The sequence below is a fragment of the Aythya ferina genome (assembly GCF_964211825.1).
Source record: "Aythya ferina genome assembly, chromosome: 11".
In the NCBI taxonomy this organism is placed as follows: domain Eukaryota; kingdom Metazoa; phylum Chordata; class Aves; order Anseriformes; family Anatidae; genus Aythya; species Aythya ferina.
In genome coordinates, this window is record NC_140307.1 from 1298459 (window position 1) to 1312298 (window position 13840).

The 13840-nt window shown below is 56.6% G+C and overlaps 1 protein-coding gene across 3 annotated transcripts; it reads right to left on the minus strand.

Moving 5' to 3' along the window:
- Positions 1-1535: 1535 nt before the first annotated feature.
- PAQR5 (progestin and adipoQ receptor family member 5) lies at positions 1536-10885 on the minus strand. Of its 3 annotated transcripts, none has more exons than XM_084531993.1 (9): positions 10767-10885; positions 8102-8154; positions 7690-7860; positions 7392-7519; positions 7118-7323; positions 6710-6836; positions 4072-4168; positions 3575-3716; positions 1536-3405 (listed from the first exon to the last, which is right to left on the minus strand). In XM_084531993.1, the coding sequence occupies exons 3-9, from the start codon at positions 7738-7740 to the stop codon at positions 3158-3160; spliced, it is 999 nt and encodes a 332-aa protein (XP_084388119.1). In that variant the 5' UTR covers positions 7741-7860; positions 8102-8154; positions 10767-10885; the 3' UTR covers positions 1536-3157. The 3 variants fall into 3 exon arrangements, with proteins under 3 accessions (XP_084388119.1, XP_084388120.1, XP_084388118.1); XM_084531994.1 differs by lacking the exon at positions 10767-10885 and adding an exon at positions 10302-10594; XM_084531992.1 differs by lacking the exon at positions 10767-10885 and adding an exon at positions 10306-10591.
- Positions 10886-13840: the final 2955 nt, after the last annotated feature.

The window sequence follows — 13840 nt, forward strand, 5'->3', positions numbered from 1 at the left end:
ACCTGCCTGCAGGTAGCTCAGTTAATTCCTAGCCCTTAGGAAATGCTTAATGGTGGAAAAGGAGGCAACGGTAAAGAGCCCGGCCAAATGAGCCCATTGAAAGACTAATTTCCTGAGAAGGAAACGCACTTCCAAGTCAACTGGGGAACTGGGGCAAAGGATGAAGTAGCTTGGATTTTAACCCTGGTTTGCAGCTCAGAAAGCCTCCAGTGGACTGAATTCAGTCTCACTTAAACCCCTGACTCCAGCCAAGTTCTTCGTTTTAGTGTAAATTAACTAAATAACATCAGCTTGTCCTTTTTAAGAGAAAAAAAAATATCAAAAGAAATCATAACAATAAGCTGTTTGGTGTCCTGGGTAACCTTCAGTTCTTAAACAGTGTTTTACAATATATCAAAACAGACACATTTTTTAATGTTCCCATAAAACATATCAACAATACAAGCAGTTAAAATTAAGCTGTGTACAGAGTGCTGCAATGTCAGATGCCAGGGCGATAAAGACGTGCAAGACAGAAGGTCTGCAACCGAGTGTGTGTTTGTTTTCAGATGTGCACAAGTTCCTCTGTCTCTGTAGGTGGAAAAAAAGGCTAAAATAGCTCTGTGCTGGTTACCCGATCAAGTGGCAGGAGCCAGAAGTCTAATCTGCCTTAGAGATCACAAGCCTCAGCGAGCGGAGGTAGCGATGCAGCCTCAGTCACTAGGGAGGGAATAACTTCCCTGCTTCCAGCCAGGCACCAGCACGCAGTCTCCTGCTCACTGACCTTCATCCAGCCTCCATCCTCACCCCACTGATGGCTGCTTCACCCAGGGAGAACTTCCAGAATATAGCCCCACACCTCCTGCTGCAGACACTTTCACCTTTATTCCAACTTACTTAAATCCATGTTGTGTGTTGTACTGTTACAGGAGAAAATGTGTGCCTGTTGGATTAAGCATTTTTCAGAAATAGTCAGAATCACATTTTACATTAACCCAAAGGAATTTGATAGACCTAAAATCCAGCCAACTGCCCTGCTGAATAGGCAAGTCGCAGTTTTCTGTGACTTCTACCTAAAGTGTAAAAGATCATCAGACTGTGAGTGTGGTGAAGCACACTTTGAATACCATTGAACTATAGTGGTTAGTATTGTTGACTAGAGTTCAACATAAATTGAGACTAAATTGAAGAGGTCACACAGCAAACAGGCTCAAGTTGGGCACGGAGTTCAGAGGTGAGAACCAAAGAGGGATTCCAGCCAAAAATCGCCCTGAAAACCTTTTCCAGGGAAAGTCATATCATGTACATCGCGTACCTATTGAGTCTGACTCTCCTTCATATCTGCAGCATCTGCACTGTTCATCAGAGCAGTAAAACCTCAGCTGAAGAGCAGGGTAGTGATGCTCTCTTAGCTTTGTTCCTAGTGGTAACAGTGGTGTTTGTGGCTTCGGGCCGGCGTGCAGCTGGTGCAAGGCCCCGGTAGAGCGGGGTTTGCACAATGTTCAGGGAGTGCAGCCGCAACAGAACAGCATGTTCCAACAGATAAATGTCCTGTATTGTTTACAACTCGACACAAAGCTTTTATTTCTTGATGTGAATAAAATGAAGTACATTGAACAGCTTTTTGAAGGCCTGTCTCCAACTGAATAAGAAATCTGGCTTGGCTACGCTGCTCCAAGATCAAACCACACTCGCTCATTTGTTGTTTAAGGTGTGCACTGGGCAGAGGGTCCGTGCAAAGGGCTGCAGGATCCGGAGGGATTATGGCAGTATAAAATGTAGTGCTATATTTTCAGTGTAGTTTTCCTGCAAGTAAGTTCACCTCAAGAGCACCAGAGATCTTCCCAAATTCAGAAGTTAAACAAACAACTAAGAAAAAAAATTAGAATAATTCATGTAAAGTTTACAGAGCTTAAATCACGTCTTGCAGATAGAGCCAGATTCCTTTCCAGTTACACATATACACAAGGTAAATAAGCTTTGCAATTATTAGCAATTATCTCTGAAGTGATTATTTTCACAGACAGAAACGGAACTACCCAAATCAGGTTAGAATACATCAGTGCCATACTTATATTAGTTTCCTCTTTTAATGAAATAAAACTGTTGAATAAACAATTATGTTCCAGTGCTTATAAATATTAATATAAATCTTGGTCAGCTTTCAAAAGAAAGTTTGCTTTCAAAAGACTTAGTTGTCCCATAATATCTTTAACGAGCCATTGTGTTGTCACTCAAAAGTGCATCTAGTATACCTTGAGAGAGGTAATTATAGGCGAAACACGTTACACACCCGTATGATTATCAAGGAGCTCGATAACATTCCGTAGCAGTCATCTGCATCACATGCACCTCCTGTAAGGTATCAGGTAAAACCAACGTGATAGCCTCCTCGGAAGCGTCCCCAAAGCCCTCAGGACCTCTCTTGGAGGAGAAGTGATCCCCTTCGGTGGGCTGCTTGTACCATGGAGCCCAGCCCTGGTGAGAGCTGAGCTCTTGCATGGAGATTCACTCCCCCAGGACTCATCTATATGAGCTGGACAAAAAGAGCAATTCTCTGGAGAGATCCCTTGGAGCAACACTTTCCGGATAATTATCAAAAATAGCTATTTCAGTAAAATACAAAGTGTAGGCACGCCCTGGTCTCCCTCAGTCCCACATGGGGTAGGCACTTGGGTTTAGTGCAAGGACTCGGATGGCTGAGTTGTAGCCTCCTGGATGACAGCACCTGCAGGGCGAGGGCCCTGGGCTCAGCGCTCGGGACGCGGCGCACAGCGCGCTCCCTCCCCTGCCATCGGGGTCTGCTTCAGGACCGAGCCAGCGGCAGGGACACTCGTACCCCCCTGCCCGTGCCTCCCCGCGTCCTCCATAAGGCAGAACCGATGAATGCCTATTGCTTTGGAAAGTATTAGCACTTATCTCCCTTCTGCAGGAAACGTTAAGATTATTTTAAATATTTCTGGTGGTGAAAGACCAACTTGATTAAAAGCGCTGCGTAATCTGTTCCCAGCTTTAAAGCTATATGTACAAAAAACAGTGCAATATGTTTCGCTCACGAGAAACCATTAATAAATATTTTCTCATGGAGCGAATGCAGATAAACCCCTCGTTCATCCCATCCTCCTGCTGTTTAGGCTCTGGCCTGCGGAGCAGCACGGAGGCCACCTAGACGTGAAGCCTAGTGGCCGTGTGGCTTGTCTTTGTGCCCAGGCTCGGGCATGAAGTGGAGGGACGCGGAGCAGAGCCCGATGACGGCCAGGCCGATGGCCATGCAGGTGCCCATGGGCGCCAGGGTCTGCAGGGCGGAGGGCAGCAGCGAAGTGGCCAGCAGCCGCTCGTGGCGCTCGCTCATGTCCAGCATGATGGCTTCCATCTGGAAGTGCGTGCCCAGGATCCCGCACACGTGGAAAACCTGGTGGCTGTGCCCTGCAAGGAAGCCAGAAAACCCTCGAGAAACTCCCCCAGGTTGCACTCAAACACAGCCAGGGGCTCGGCGGCCCTCCTGCACGGGAGGCGCTGCCTCCTGGCGTCACGTTTCTAAATATTTATTCTGTTTAACGAGCAAGCAGCGCCCGCTCGGCCTGGCGGCACTCACCGATGTAGTCAAAGTGTCCTGGCGCGAGCCTCTCCGGCAGGTGAGTGGCGAAGATGAAGCAGGTGAGGAAGGCGAAGGCGGTGTGCTTGTAGTGCAGCGCGACCGCGGGCTCGGCGCAGCCCCGCGGGGCACACAGGTAGAACTGAGCAGGAGGGCGGCAGCAGGGGAAAAAAGGAGAGCAAAATGTTCCCAAACATCCCATCAGCCGCCCCCTGTCCCGTGCCTCCTGTCCCCCCCACCCTGTGCTGCTGACCCGGTGACTCGCAGCCTTCAAAGAATGCCGCGCTTTGAGCGGCGCAGGAAAAAATAACCAAATCTCTTTTCCTGCAGGAGTTTGTTTTCCCTTTTTTTTTTTTTTTTTTTTTTTTTAAATAAATAAAGGTTGAGCTATTTTCCCGAGCGTTCTCAGAGCGAGACGAAGCGGCTGATCTTTCCAACCCTGCAGCAAGGAGAGGTGCGGGTGCCGGGAACGCCGCCCGCAGGAGCGCTCTACCTACCCTGTAGAAGAGGGGAATGCTGTCGAAGAGGTAGGGGTACACGAAGGCCAGGGTGCGGGACACCTTGCTGAGCCGTGGCCGCTCCACCTCCAGGAACCTGCAGGAGAGCAGAGAGGACATTTCACACCGCACAGCAGGGCAGAGCCGGCACTATTTGTCCCTGTTCCCCTTCCCAAACCGCACCTGATTTACAGCAGGGCGCACGCTGCCCTGACCATTTTATTAAAAAATCACAAACCAGAAGGAAGCAACCGCCCTGCCTGCCTGCCTCCACCTGGAGATATGGTTTAGGATGCGCCACGAAGCAGCTTGGAAAAAACATCATTTTTGCACCATCTTTTCCTGCCTGATTTTGCTGCTTTTAGCACCGCTCGTTTCCCTGTTGCCCACCAGGAGCTGGGAACAGGGCTTGGTGTTAAACACCTCCTGCCCCTGCAGTTTCCAACTGAGTTCTTACTCTCAGTTTTTAATCCAAGCTGTCAGGGGGCAACAATCTTGCTTTGCAAGCGTCGTTTCAGAGAATGCACGGAGAAAGTTACTGAAACCAGAAAGTAAATTAATTTGCAGTCGCATTTTTATGAAATCGTGCTTATAATGGAGCAAGAAGCCTGGTGGTTATATTCATGGCATGTATGAGGAGGAATGCATACGTCTGGATGGGGAATAATATTCTGCATTGTGTGCCTCAGGAAATTAATGCTGTTGAAATGTTGGAATAGCTGAAATGGTGAAATAACTGAAGACCTAGATCCCCCACAAAAAAACATTATTAAAACCAGAGGAAGGGCAGCGGAGTCGCAAGCCAGGTGCCGAGTCCCCAGCCTGCTCTTGCCACCTGAGGAGCACAACTTGGATGCAACAAGGACGCCAGATCCTATCAGTATGACCCCAAAAACATGTGGGAAACCCAGCAAAGACAATCAATGCTCATCAGCTGCCAGCTTTTATCCCATTCCTCTCCCTCTTGGCCTTCTGCCACGGCTGGTGGCTCGGAGGGAGACACCCCACCGGTGCCAAGACGCCTCCTGCTCAATTTCCACCTATTTCTGCTTTACCCCAACCACATTTTCCTGCCGTGGTTTCCCTGCCTGGCACTGCTCTCCTCTTGCCCGTTTCCATGCCCTCTCCTTTGGCCAGGTCCGAGGGGGCTGCGGGTGCCAGCGGAGCCCCCGGGCGCAGGGCCAGGCACCGGGGGGGACACAGCCCCATTGAGCCAGCACGGGGCGGCTCAGGCGGGCTCTGTTCTCCCCATGAAAAGCCCATACAGGTTTTTCTGCTTCCCTGCACGAGTCGGCGGGGAAATGCCAAGCCCACAGGCATGAAAGGGACCTTTTGTGGGGCTGCTCATCCCGCAGGGCGGGGGACGCGGGCGGGCGTTCGTCTTGCAAAGGGCAGGCACCCTCATCTCGCTCCATCTGCGTGGGTTTCCCCGCTCGGGGACTCCTTGTTCCTAGGGCAGAGCTTAGGGGCTCCATTTCGGGTCTGTTCCCTGCTGACACCCTGCTTCAGGGTACCCCAGCACTGCCCCAGCAGCCTTTTGCTGATTTTAGAGCTAATATTTTAACAGATTTTCTATAATAAAAATTACCCGGTCCCTACGAGCTGCAATTCTGTCACGTACCAATAACTGTGTGGTTTAGGCAGAACCGTACTTAAAGTTTTGGAGCTGGAAGATGCTGACAATTACATTTGCGGGTGAAGAATTAAAATAAATCCTGGTTAATCTGGAGCTGATCTCAGGTTGCTGATATTTCCTGGTGGTAAGCACCAGGGTTAGCACATGGTCAGCGGGCTTCCTTTGCTAAGCCCCTCTAATGAGACCATTAAGAGAGGCGCAAAAATAAAGAGGGAGGAAAGAGAAGGAGAAAGAAACGAGGACAAAGCACCCAGCCTCAGCTGGCACGATCCACAACGCCACCCAGGAGCCTCCCTTGGTTTTGGAGTGTTGCTCAGTACTAGCCCCAAGCGTAACCCGCGGCCCAAAGGTGAGCAAATCCTCCCGCTCCCAGCACAACAGCAGCCAAAATCGCGGGACCCCCAGGGAACACCAGCAGGCACGAGGGCTTTGCACACCCAGCCTGCAAGGAGGTGCCGACCGTGGAGGAACCGTAACCAAAGTGCAGCCGGGGACCTAGCACAGCCGGCACAGCTGGAAACCATCGGAGCACTTTAAATATTTTTTAAGAGTTATTCAAAACAAATTGTCCAAGGAGGCTCAGGAGCAAAATACCACCCACGTAACGCTGCCCGGGCTTCAAAATTAACGCAGCTGGCTGCGGGAGGTTGAGGTCCCTCCTCTGCAGGTCGGTGACACGTGGAGATCATCCTCAAAATTCAGCCCGTGCTCAGAGCCCACCTGCGTGCAGGTGATGGCAGAGAACAAACGATGGCAGCCCAAGCACGGCTGGAGCTGCGCCTCCTCCTGCCAGCCCACGAAAACACCTTTGGAACTTCCCAAAATTAAAGCTGCTCCGGTTGTTTTCATTCCTGTTTGCCAACAACACGGAGCAAAAATCCTCTTCTTCCCCTTCCTGAGCGCAAGGCTCGAGTGGTTAAAATAGAGCCAGCACTTCATTAACAGCACTAATTAATGATTCTGCTGTAGCTTTGGCGGCAGGTGAAGCAGGAGGCACCGTACCTGGAGTAGCAGGACAGGCTGGTGCTCACCACGGTGTTGAACACGGCGATGGGGACGTAGCAGTGGTGGAAGGTGCTGCTGACCCACTCGTCCGGGAAAACATACGCTGAATACGCCAGCGCAGAGCCTGGAAAGGGAAAACGTGTCCAGCGGGGTGCTGCTGCTGCTCGCCCTGCTCCCACAGGTTACCAGCTTCCCTGCCATCATTTATCTTTTATATCGTTTATTTTTTCCTTTATTCTATCTGCCTGGAGCACCGCAGAGAGCCACACCATCAGGCTTCACCTGGCACCAAGCCCCAAACCCCATTTCTTTGGCTTTCGGGCCAGAAGCGCTCTCCAAAACCACCCTCTCCACACCGAAATCCTCCCGGGCTCGCTGCCCCGGGGCGTCACCAGCCGCCCTTACCCAAGCTGTACATGCTGAGCGCCGCGTAATCGAAGAAGTAGCAGATGTGCCTGGCGCGGGTGGACATGGGGCTGAAGGTGTGGGCGCAGCTGGAGGCCAGGGGGTAGATGCAGCAGGTCAGCAGGTAGGCGAGGAGAGGCCACGAGTGGGGGTCCTCGGGGCCTCCCGGCCCCCGCAGCCTCCCCACCAGGGTCCACACGAAGTACCTGGGGGTGGAGGCGGTGAGCATCGTGCCCGGCGCGTCCCCTCCCCGACCTCCCCTGGCGGCACCTACCAGGCAGGCACGAAATGGGTCCAGATGTTGAGCGTTTCGTTGGTCATTTGGAAGACGCTGAGGAGGCAGGCGGCCGCCGAGCTCCGCGGAGGGCGGTACCCGCAGAGGATGCCCTGCTCCTGGTAGCCCTGCGGGGCGAGGAGAGGTGTTGAATCCTCCCCAAGGAGCAGGACGAGCAGCCGAGGTGCCACGGCTCAGGATCCGGGACCTGCAGCCACCCTGGCAGGCTGCTGCCACTTGTCAGCTCCCCAAATCCCACCCAGCCCCGGGGTTTAGGGGCGAGGGGCTCCGCTCTGACCTTAGGCACTTGGTTGATGCTGAGCAGCCGGGGTAACTTGAGGCTCAGCATCGCGTGGTGGGGACGGTGGATCCGAGGGACGACAGCAGCTCGGTGTCCTTGGGGACGAGCCCCGGCGGTGCCTCACACCCTGCCTGGACACATCGCTGCCTGGCCAGGCACCGCGTGGCACTGGGGAGGAAAAAGGATGGGGATGTGGCTGCCCCGTGAGGGCCAAGGTGATGTCCCTGTGCTCCGGACGGGTGGCCTGGGGGACACAAGCGTTCACGGGGATGTGGTCCCAAAGGGGACAGGGCAGGGATAGGTCACCATGGGGATGTGGAGGGATGTGGGGCCACAGGCAGTGCCCAGGCTGATCCCCCCACCGAACACCCCAGGGGCACGGAGCAGCCAGGACGTCTCCAGCACTTACCCGCTGATGGCCCCGGCAGCTCCGCCGCTCCCTTCTCCGCCTCCACCCCTGGGCTGTGAAATGAAGGTGAAAAAAGGTCCATTTTGGGCAAAGGGCAGCACCGAGCCTGCAAGCAGCACCTCTGGTGTTTGCCCCGCTTGCGCCCGTGCCTCTGCTCCCTCCACATAACTTCAGCTTCACCAAACGGAGCCGGTGGCAGCTCCGGCACAGAGCTGCTGTGGGGTCCTGGCCCAAGCCCCTTGCTGCCCTTCCCCACCCCTGGCACTGCCCTTCCCCACCCCTGGCACTGCCCATCAGCTTCCCCAGCCCGCACCCTGCCTCCGTGTGTCCCATGGGCACGGGGGGAACACCGTGGGCCACGTTCAGGCAGTGCCCAGGGAGGGCAGCGGCTGGGAGGCGGTTAACAGAAGGGAAAAAATTAACGAGGCAAGAGAGCAATAAACCTGCCACAGAATAAAGTTGGAAATGCCTTTAGTTAAAGATTAGACTTCGATCAGGACCTTCTCCTCGGCTGCTGCAGTGCCAGCGGTGCCCCAAAGCAGCCCACCTGTCCCCCGGTGTCCCCAGCAGCTCCTCGCCCCGCGCAGCCCCCAGGAAACCCCCCAGGGGCTCGGTGAGCCCGGGCTCTCGCTGCTTATTTGCATTCCCCACCAGTAAAGGCCGGTCTGGCACAGAGCTCTGCCTGTTCCTGTCCCCGTGGCACGTCTGATATAAACACAAATGAGGGCGACAATGGGACGGAACAAAAATACTTTCTCTTATCTGGGCGAAGGCGCGGGAGCCGTGCGAGCTATGCGGCGAGGTCGGCGCCCAGGCACGCCGCGGCTCTGAGGACCAGCGGGGTGCAAACTGGGGGACAAGGACAGGGAAAGGGACAGGGAAAGGGACAGGGACAGGGGTACCCAAAGTGTCTGCACCCCAAATGGAAGGAGAAGCCCAGTGGCGGCACACCAGAGGTCGGGAGATGAGCGCAAGGTGCCCGAGAGCCTTCCCCTCAGCGCACGGGGCAGCAGCCACCACGCTCACAAGTTCTCCAAGCTGGGAGCAGCACGGGGTGCTGCAGACAGGCCTGCGGGGTGACAGTGACCTTGGCAAACCGAGGAAGTGATGGAGGAACACAGGTCCCCGGGATGGGGACTTGGCCTCTGGCAGCCGGGCTGCTCCCCGCTGTCCCCGCGGGGGCCCTCGCCCTCCGCCCGCGGCTCCCGTGCCAGCCCCAGCCACGAGCCTGTGTTTTTAAGAGCAAAATGAGTCACCCGAACGCAGGCTGCATGAGCAGCCCGGGCACACCCTGCAGTCCCATTTCTTCCTGCTGCCTGGGCTGGCGGTTTTCGGCGTGGGCAGCATCGCCCCTGCGCTGTGGGCAGGGGCACGGCAGCGGCTGGCGGGACGGCCGCGACCTCTGCGAGTGGCAGCTTTCCAAGCAGCGGGTTACAAACCCTGGAGGCTCACCCAGCTCGCTGCAAACACACCCTCCTCCTCCTCCTCCTCCTCCTCCTTCTTCTTGTCTTCCTCCTGCTCCTCCTCCTCGTCCCCACGGCCACGCACGAGCCCCGCACCCGTCCCTGTCACCGCATCCGCTCCGCACGCGCGTGAGCCCAGAGCCCCGCAGGATGCAGCCGTGTATTTCAGTGGAGGGAAAAATATTTTAGCTGTTAATTATTAACTTTTACAGCTTTCTTATGGCCGCACAGGAGAGGGACCGGTTGAGCTGTAAAACAAGTGCCAGGGCTCCTTGGGGTGCTGCTCCCCGAGGTGAGCATCGCAGGACTTGCTGCTGCTGGTGTTGGCTGCTCCGGCACGGAGACAAGTGAACAAGTTCAAGTACACACACAAGCTCAAGGCTGCCCCAAATTGCCAAGACTCAGGCAAGTGCGTGAGCTCCTTGCAGCCCTGGCACTCCCATCCCTCCTCGTCCTGCTCGTAAAACATTTTGGGATGCAACTTGCAGGAACAGCAGCCACGAGCAGCAGCAACCAGGCGCCTCCCCGGCGGCACCACCGCTCGCCGCTCCTTCCCACCTCCAGCCGCCTGCGGCACGCGTGGGACACTCCCGGCCGCCCCGCGCACCCCACATCGCACCAACCCCGGCTTCCCCCGGCTGGAAACCCCCCACGGCCTGAGCGCAGGAGCACAGAGGACAGCGAGGAGCTGCCAAAAGCTGCTGGAGGCAGGGAAAGAGGAGCGAGCGTGCCCGTACTTACGGCGCTGCTGCCGGCAGCGGGCTGGGCGCTGTGCGAGCGCCGGAGCTGTTACTCATCTGTGTACAAACACAGCCCGCATGGCTGGGCCGGGGCCGGGCAGGCTCGCGGCGAGGGAGGCGAGGCAGGAAGGGCCGGGGAGCTCTGCCAAGAGCCGGGCTCGCAGCAGGCACCGGCGGGACGGGGATGGGGCCGGGAGGGTCCCACCCGGGGATGGTCCCCGCTGGGCGCAGGGAAGGACGTGCGGAGGTCAGCCCGGCCGGCTGCGCGCCGCGATTAGGAGCGAATTAATTCTGGCTCGTGTCTTGGTGGAACAGGAAAAAAGAAAAAAAAAAAAAAAAAGAAAGAAACAACAAAACACAACCGGAAATTGCTGCGGCCAAACTCTGTCGGATTGCGCCCTGGATCGGCTTCAGTGAGGCAGTGAGGAAGCAGAATAAGGGCAGGAAAAAATATTAACTCACAGGCTTCTCCGTGCATCTTCGGCTCCCAGGGCCCTTTAGCACCGGAAAACACCAGAAACTTGCTTAACTGTCTCCAGGGAGACTGCAAAAGTTGAAACCGTCACGGGGATGGGGAGGGAGGTGCTACCAAGGAGAGGATCCTCGGCCCACGCCGCAGCGTCGCTGCCCTGACGGCTCCGTCCCCGCGCTGCACGGGGCTGCTCCCACAGCCACACACAAAACCCGGCGCTTTTCCCCTTCCCCTCCACAAAACCTTTTTTTTTTTTCTGCATCCCGGGCAGCCGTGAGCGATGTTTCAGTGGCTGAGGTGGGTTGAGGGCTGTGAATCGGTGCCGAGCGCTGCGTGGCCATTACTGGAAGCAGCCGGCAGAGCCGCATCCAGGCGGAGCGCATCCGTCTGAGAGCCCGGGGAGAAGGGCTAATGGGGGGTCAAATCGGGTCATCGGGCACCAGCCCTGCCCAACCTGGGCAAGGAATTCCTCCCGTGGAGGTGAGGCTGTGCCGGCAGAAACCAGCGCTGGGGAGCTGGACCCACACGGCTCTGGGTTTCGGAGCCCCCTTTCACTCGGATTAACAACGTGACGCCGTCCCCAAACAGCGCAGGGAAGGTTTCATCCCAGCGCAGCGCTGAGGAGAGGCTGGAGTGGGGACAGCAAAGCCCACGCGATGTTTTTCCACCCTTGCTGGCGAAGCAGCACAACGTTTGGATTTGCTTTGGGAGCACGGGGAGGATGTGGCCGTGGCCGGACTGGGCGCAGGCACGTCTGCCTCCAGCTGTGGAGCCCCCGGGGGACACCAGGGCCACTGTCCCCAAGGGGCCCAGCACAGCCCCGTGTCCTCCTCCCACTTTTGGCATTTAGCGTGCGTTTTAAACCATTTCCTGTGCTTCTGCCTCTTTTCTCCTCCAAACCATTTCCTGGATGTTTCTCCGAGGCATCCCCAGCCCCCTGGGACCCCGCGCCCACGCCACCTTCAGGGGCAGCCTGTGGGGCACGCAGGGGTCGGGACACCTCAGGGGGAGATGCCCTCACCTCGCAGTGCCCCCATACTCCCCAGGTGCCCCAAAACAGCTTCTCCTGGGTGGCACCGTGCTGCCCAGCGAGGACCGAGGTGAAGATTTCCTCTACTCACCCCCTGCCTGCCCGGGGCTGAGCCGCAGCCGCTCAAATCAGCCGGAAAGGATGAAGTCCGCTGCTGCGCTGTGAGAAACCCAGGGAAAAACCTGAAAACGACTCCTGGCTGTTCTCATACAGTCGCCGACACGAACCTATTAAGCCATCCAGTCCGGTGCTCTGCTCATTAATGCTGGCAGCAAGGAGCTGCTCGCTGCCAGCCCCTCCACCTCGCTCTGCCAGGGAAGGTTTCGGTCGGGAACTTTGACCCCGCGCCGGGCAGCGCGCACCCGCACGGCGATGGCACCGGCCCCGCCGGCTCCCTGCTTCCCAGCCCCACAGGGTTTCGGACCCAGCCCGGCCTCGTGGTCCCAAATCCGGTGGGTTTAGCCCCGCCGTGCTCAGCAGGGCTGTGGCAACACGGCGAAGCCTTGCGGCAACTGGTGCGGCCAGTTGGAAACCAGTGGAAACTTCCCAGCTGTAAAAGGTGTTTTACGAGTTTCGGGCAGAACCAGGCTGTAATTTTTTTTTGCAGCTAGATAGGAACGGAGCTGGAACACAACTGAGCTAGCAGGGCAACAGGAAAAGGCATTTGCAGGGGGAAAGTTGCAGGATTCACATCGTGGAGGCCACAGAGATGGGATGGGGATGGGATGGGATGGGGATGGGTGCGGTGTGGGTGTCCCACCGGGGTTGCAGCAGGCACGTGGGGTGCATCCAAGCTGAGCAGGGCAGTGCTCAGGTTCCCATCAGCTCCCAGCTGTGAGGTGGAGGCAGGCGGCAGCAGCGCAGAGGTGACTTTTAGCAGCCCGTGGGACTGCGGGGACACGCCGTGTGTTTGCAGAGCTGCGGTCACACATCCGCTGCCCAGCCGTGACTCAGCCAGGAGCTGGGGGTCACATTCGGCCCCGTGTCACATTTTTTTTTTTCCCCTATTATTTTATTTAAATTAATTGGAGGGTTTGGACGTGGCCTTTTTCCAAATTTCAGTTGATGGGGCAAAGACCGAGCGTGGGAAGGGGTCTCCCCAGCGCTCACAGCTCCCCAAAACCTCCAAGAGAGGGAAAAATGGTTTTGGGGGAGAGCCAAGCATCCCTCGCCTGCTCCGAATCACTGCGGCACGGCCGCCGAGCCACTCAGGGAGTGCAAAGGGAGAGCTGGTTAATATTTAATGTAGCCCCGAGCCTGCATGTTTAATTACGCACGTTTAATTCTTCTCCACATCACTCGTGGCCTGCCTCAAGCTCCGCGTCGGGGCTGGATCCTGCCACAGAGGGGTCTGATCCCAAAGGGCATCCCATCGCAGGCAGCCGAGCAGGATCCTGCCTCACCTCGCTCTGTGCTGGGTGGGGAAAGCCAGGGACAAGGAAAAGGAGAGGACAGCAGGATAAAAAGCGGAGGATTCGGTGGGAAAGCGCTTTGAGAAATCATCCCAAACCTGCCCAGGGCCAGGGTGGACAGGGATCATGGGGGTCCCTGTGCCCCAGAGCCTGGCTCATGCCTTAAATAAGAAATAGGGGACATCGTGGGGACCTGGTGGCCCTGTGGGGCTGAAGGGACCCATATGGAAAGCCCCGACCCCCCCCGGCACATCCCTCGACCCGGCACGCAGCTGGACCCGGCTGCTGGCACCACGCAGCGCCTGCGATGGATTTCTGGCTCCGGCCTGTCTTAATTAATATTTTTAATTACAGAATGGATGCGCTGACAGGTTCTGCTCGCAGGGCATGGCAGGGGGAGGACGGTGCCAGCGCGGGCGCTGCGGGAGGAGGCTGGGGTGGGGGGGGGGGCTGGCAGCCAGCCAGGAACAGGCGCTGCCCGCGGGGAGCGGGTGCCGAGGAGGAGCCAAACCCTTGTGGAAACCCAGAGCAAAAACCCTGCGGAGCCAAAGGATGCAGGGCTGCGATGGAAAAGGCCTCTTTACACCTTCCTCATCCTCGTTTTCTTGTAAATGCTGCCTGC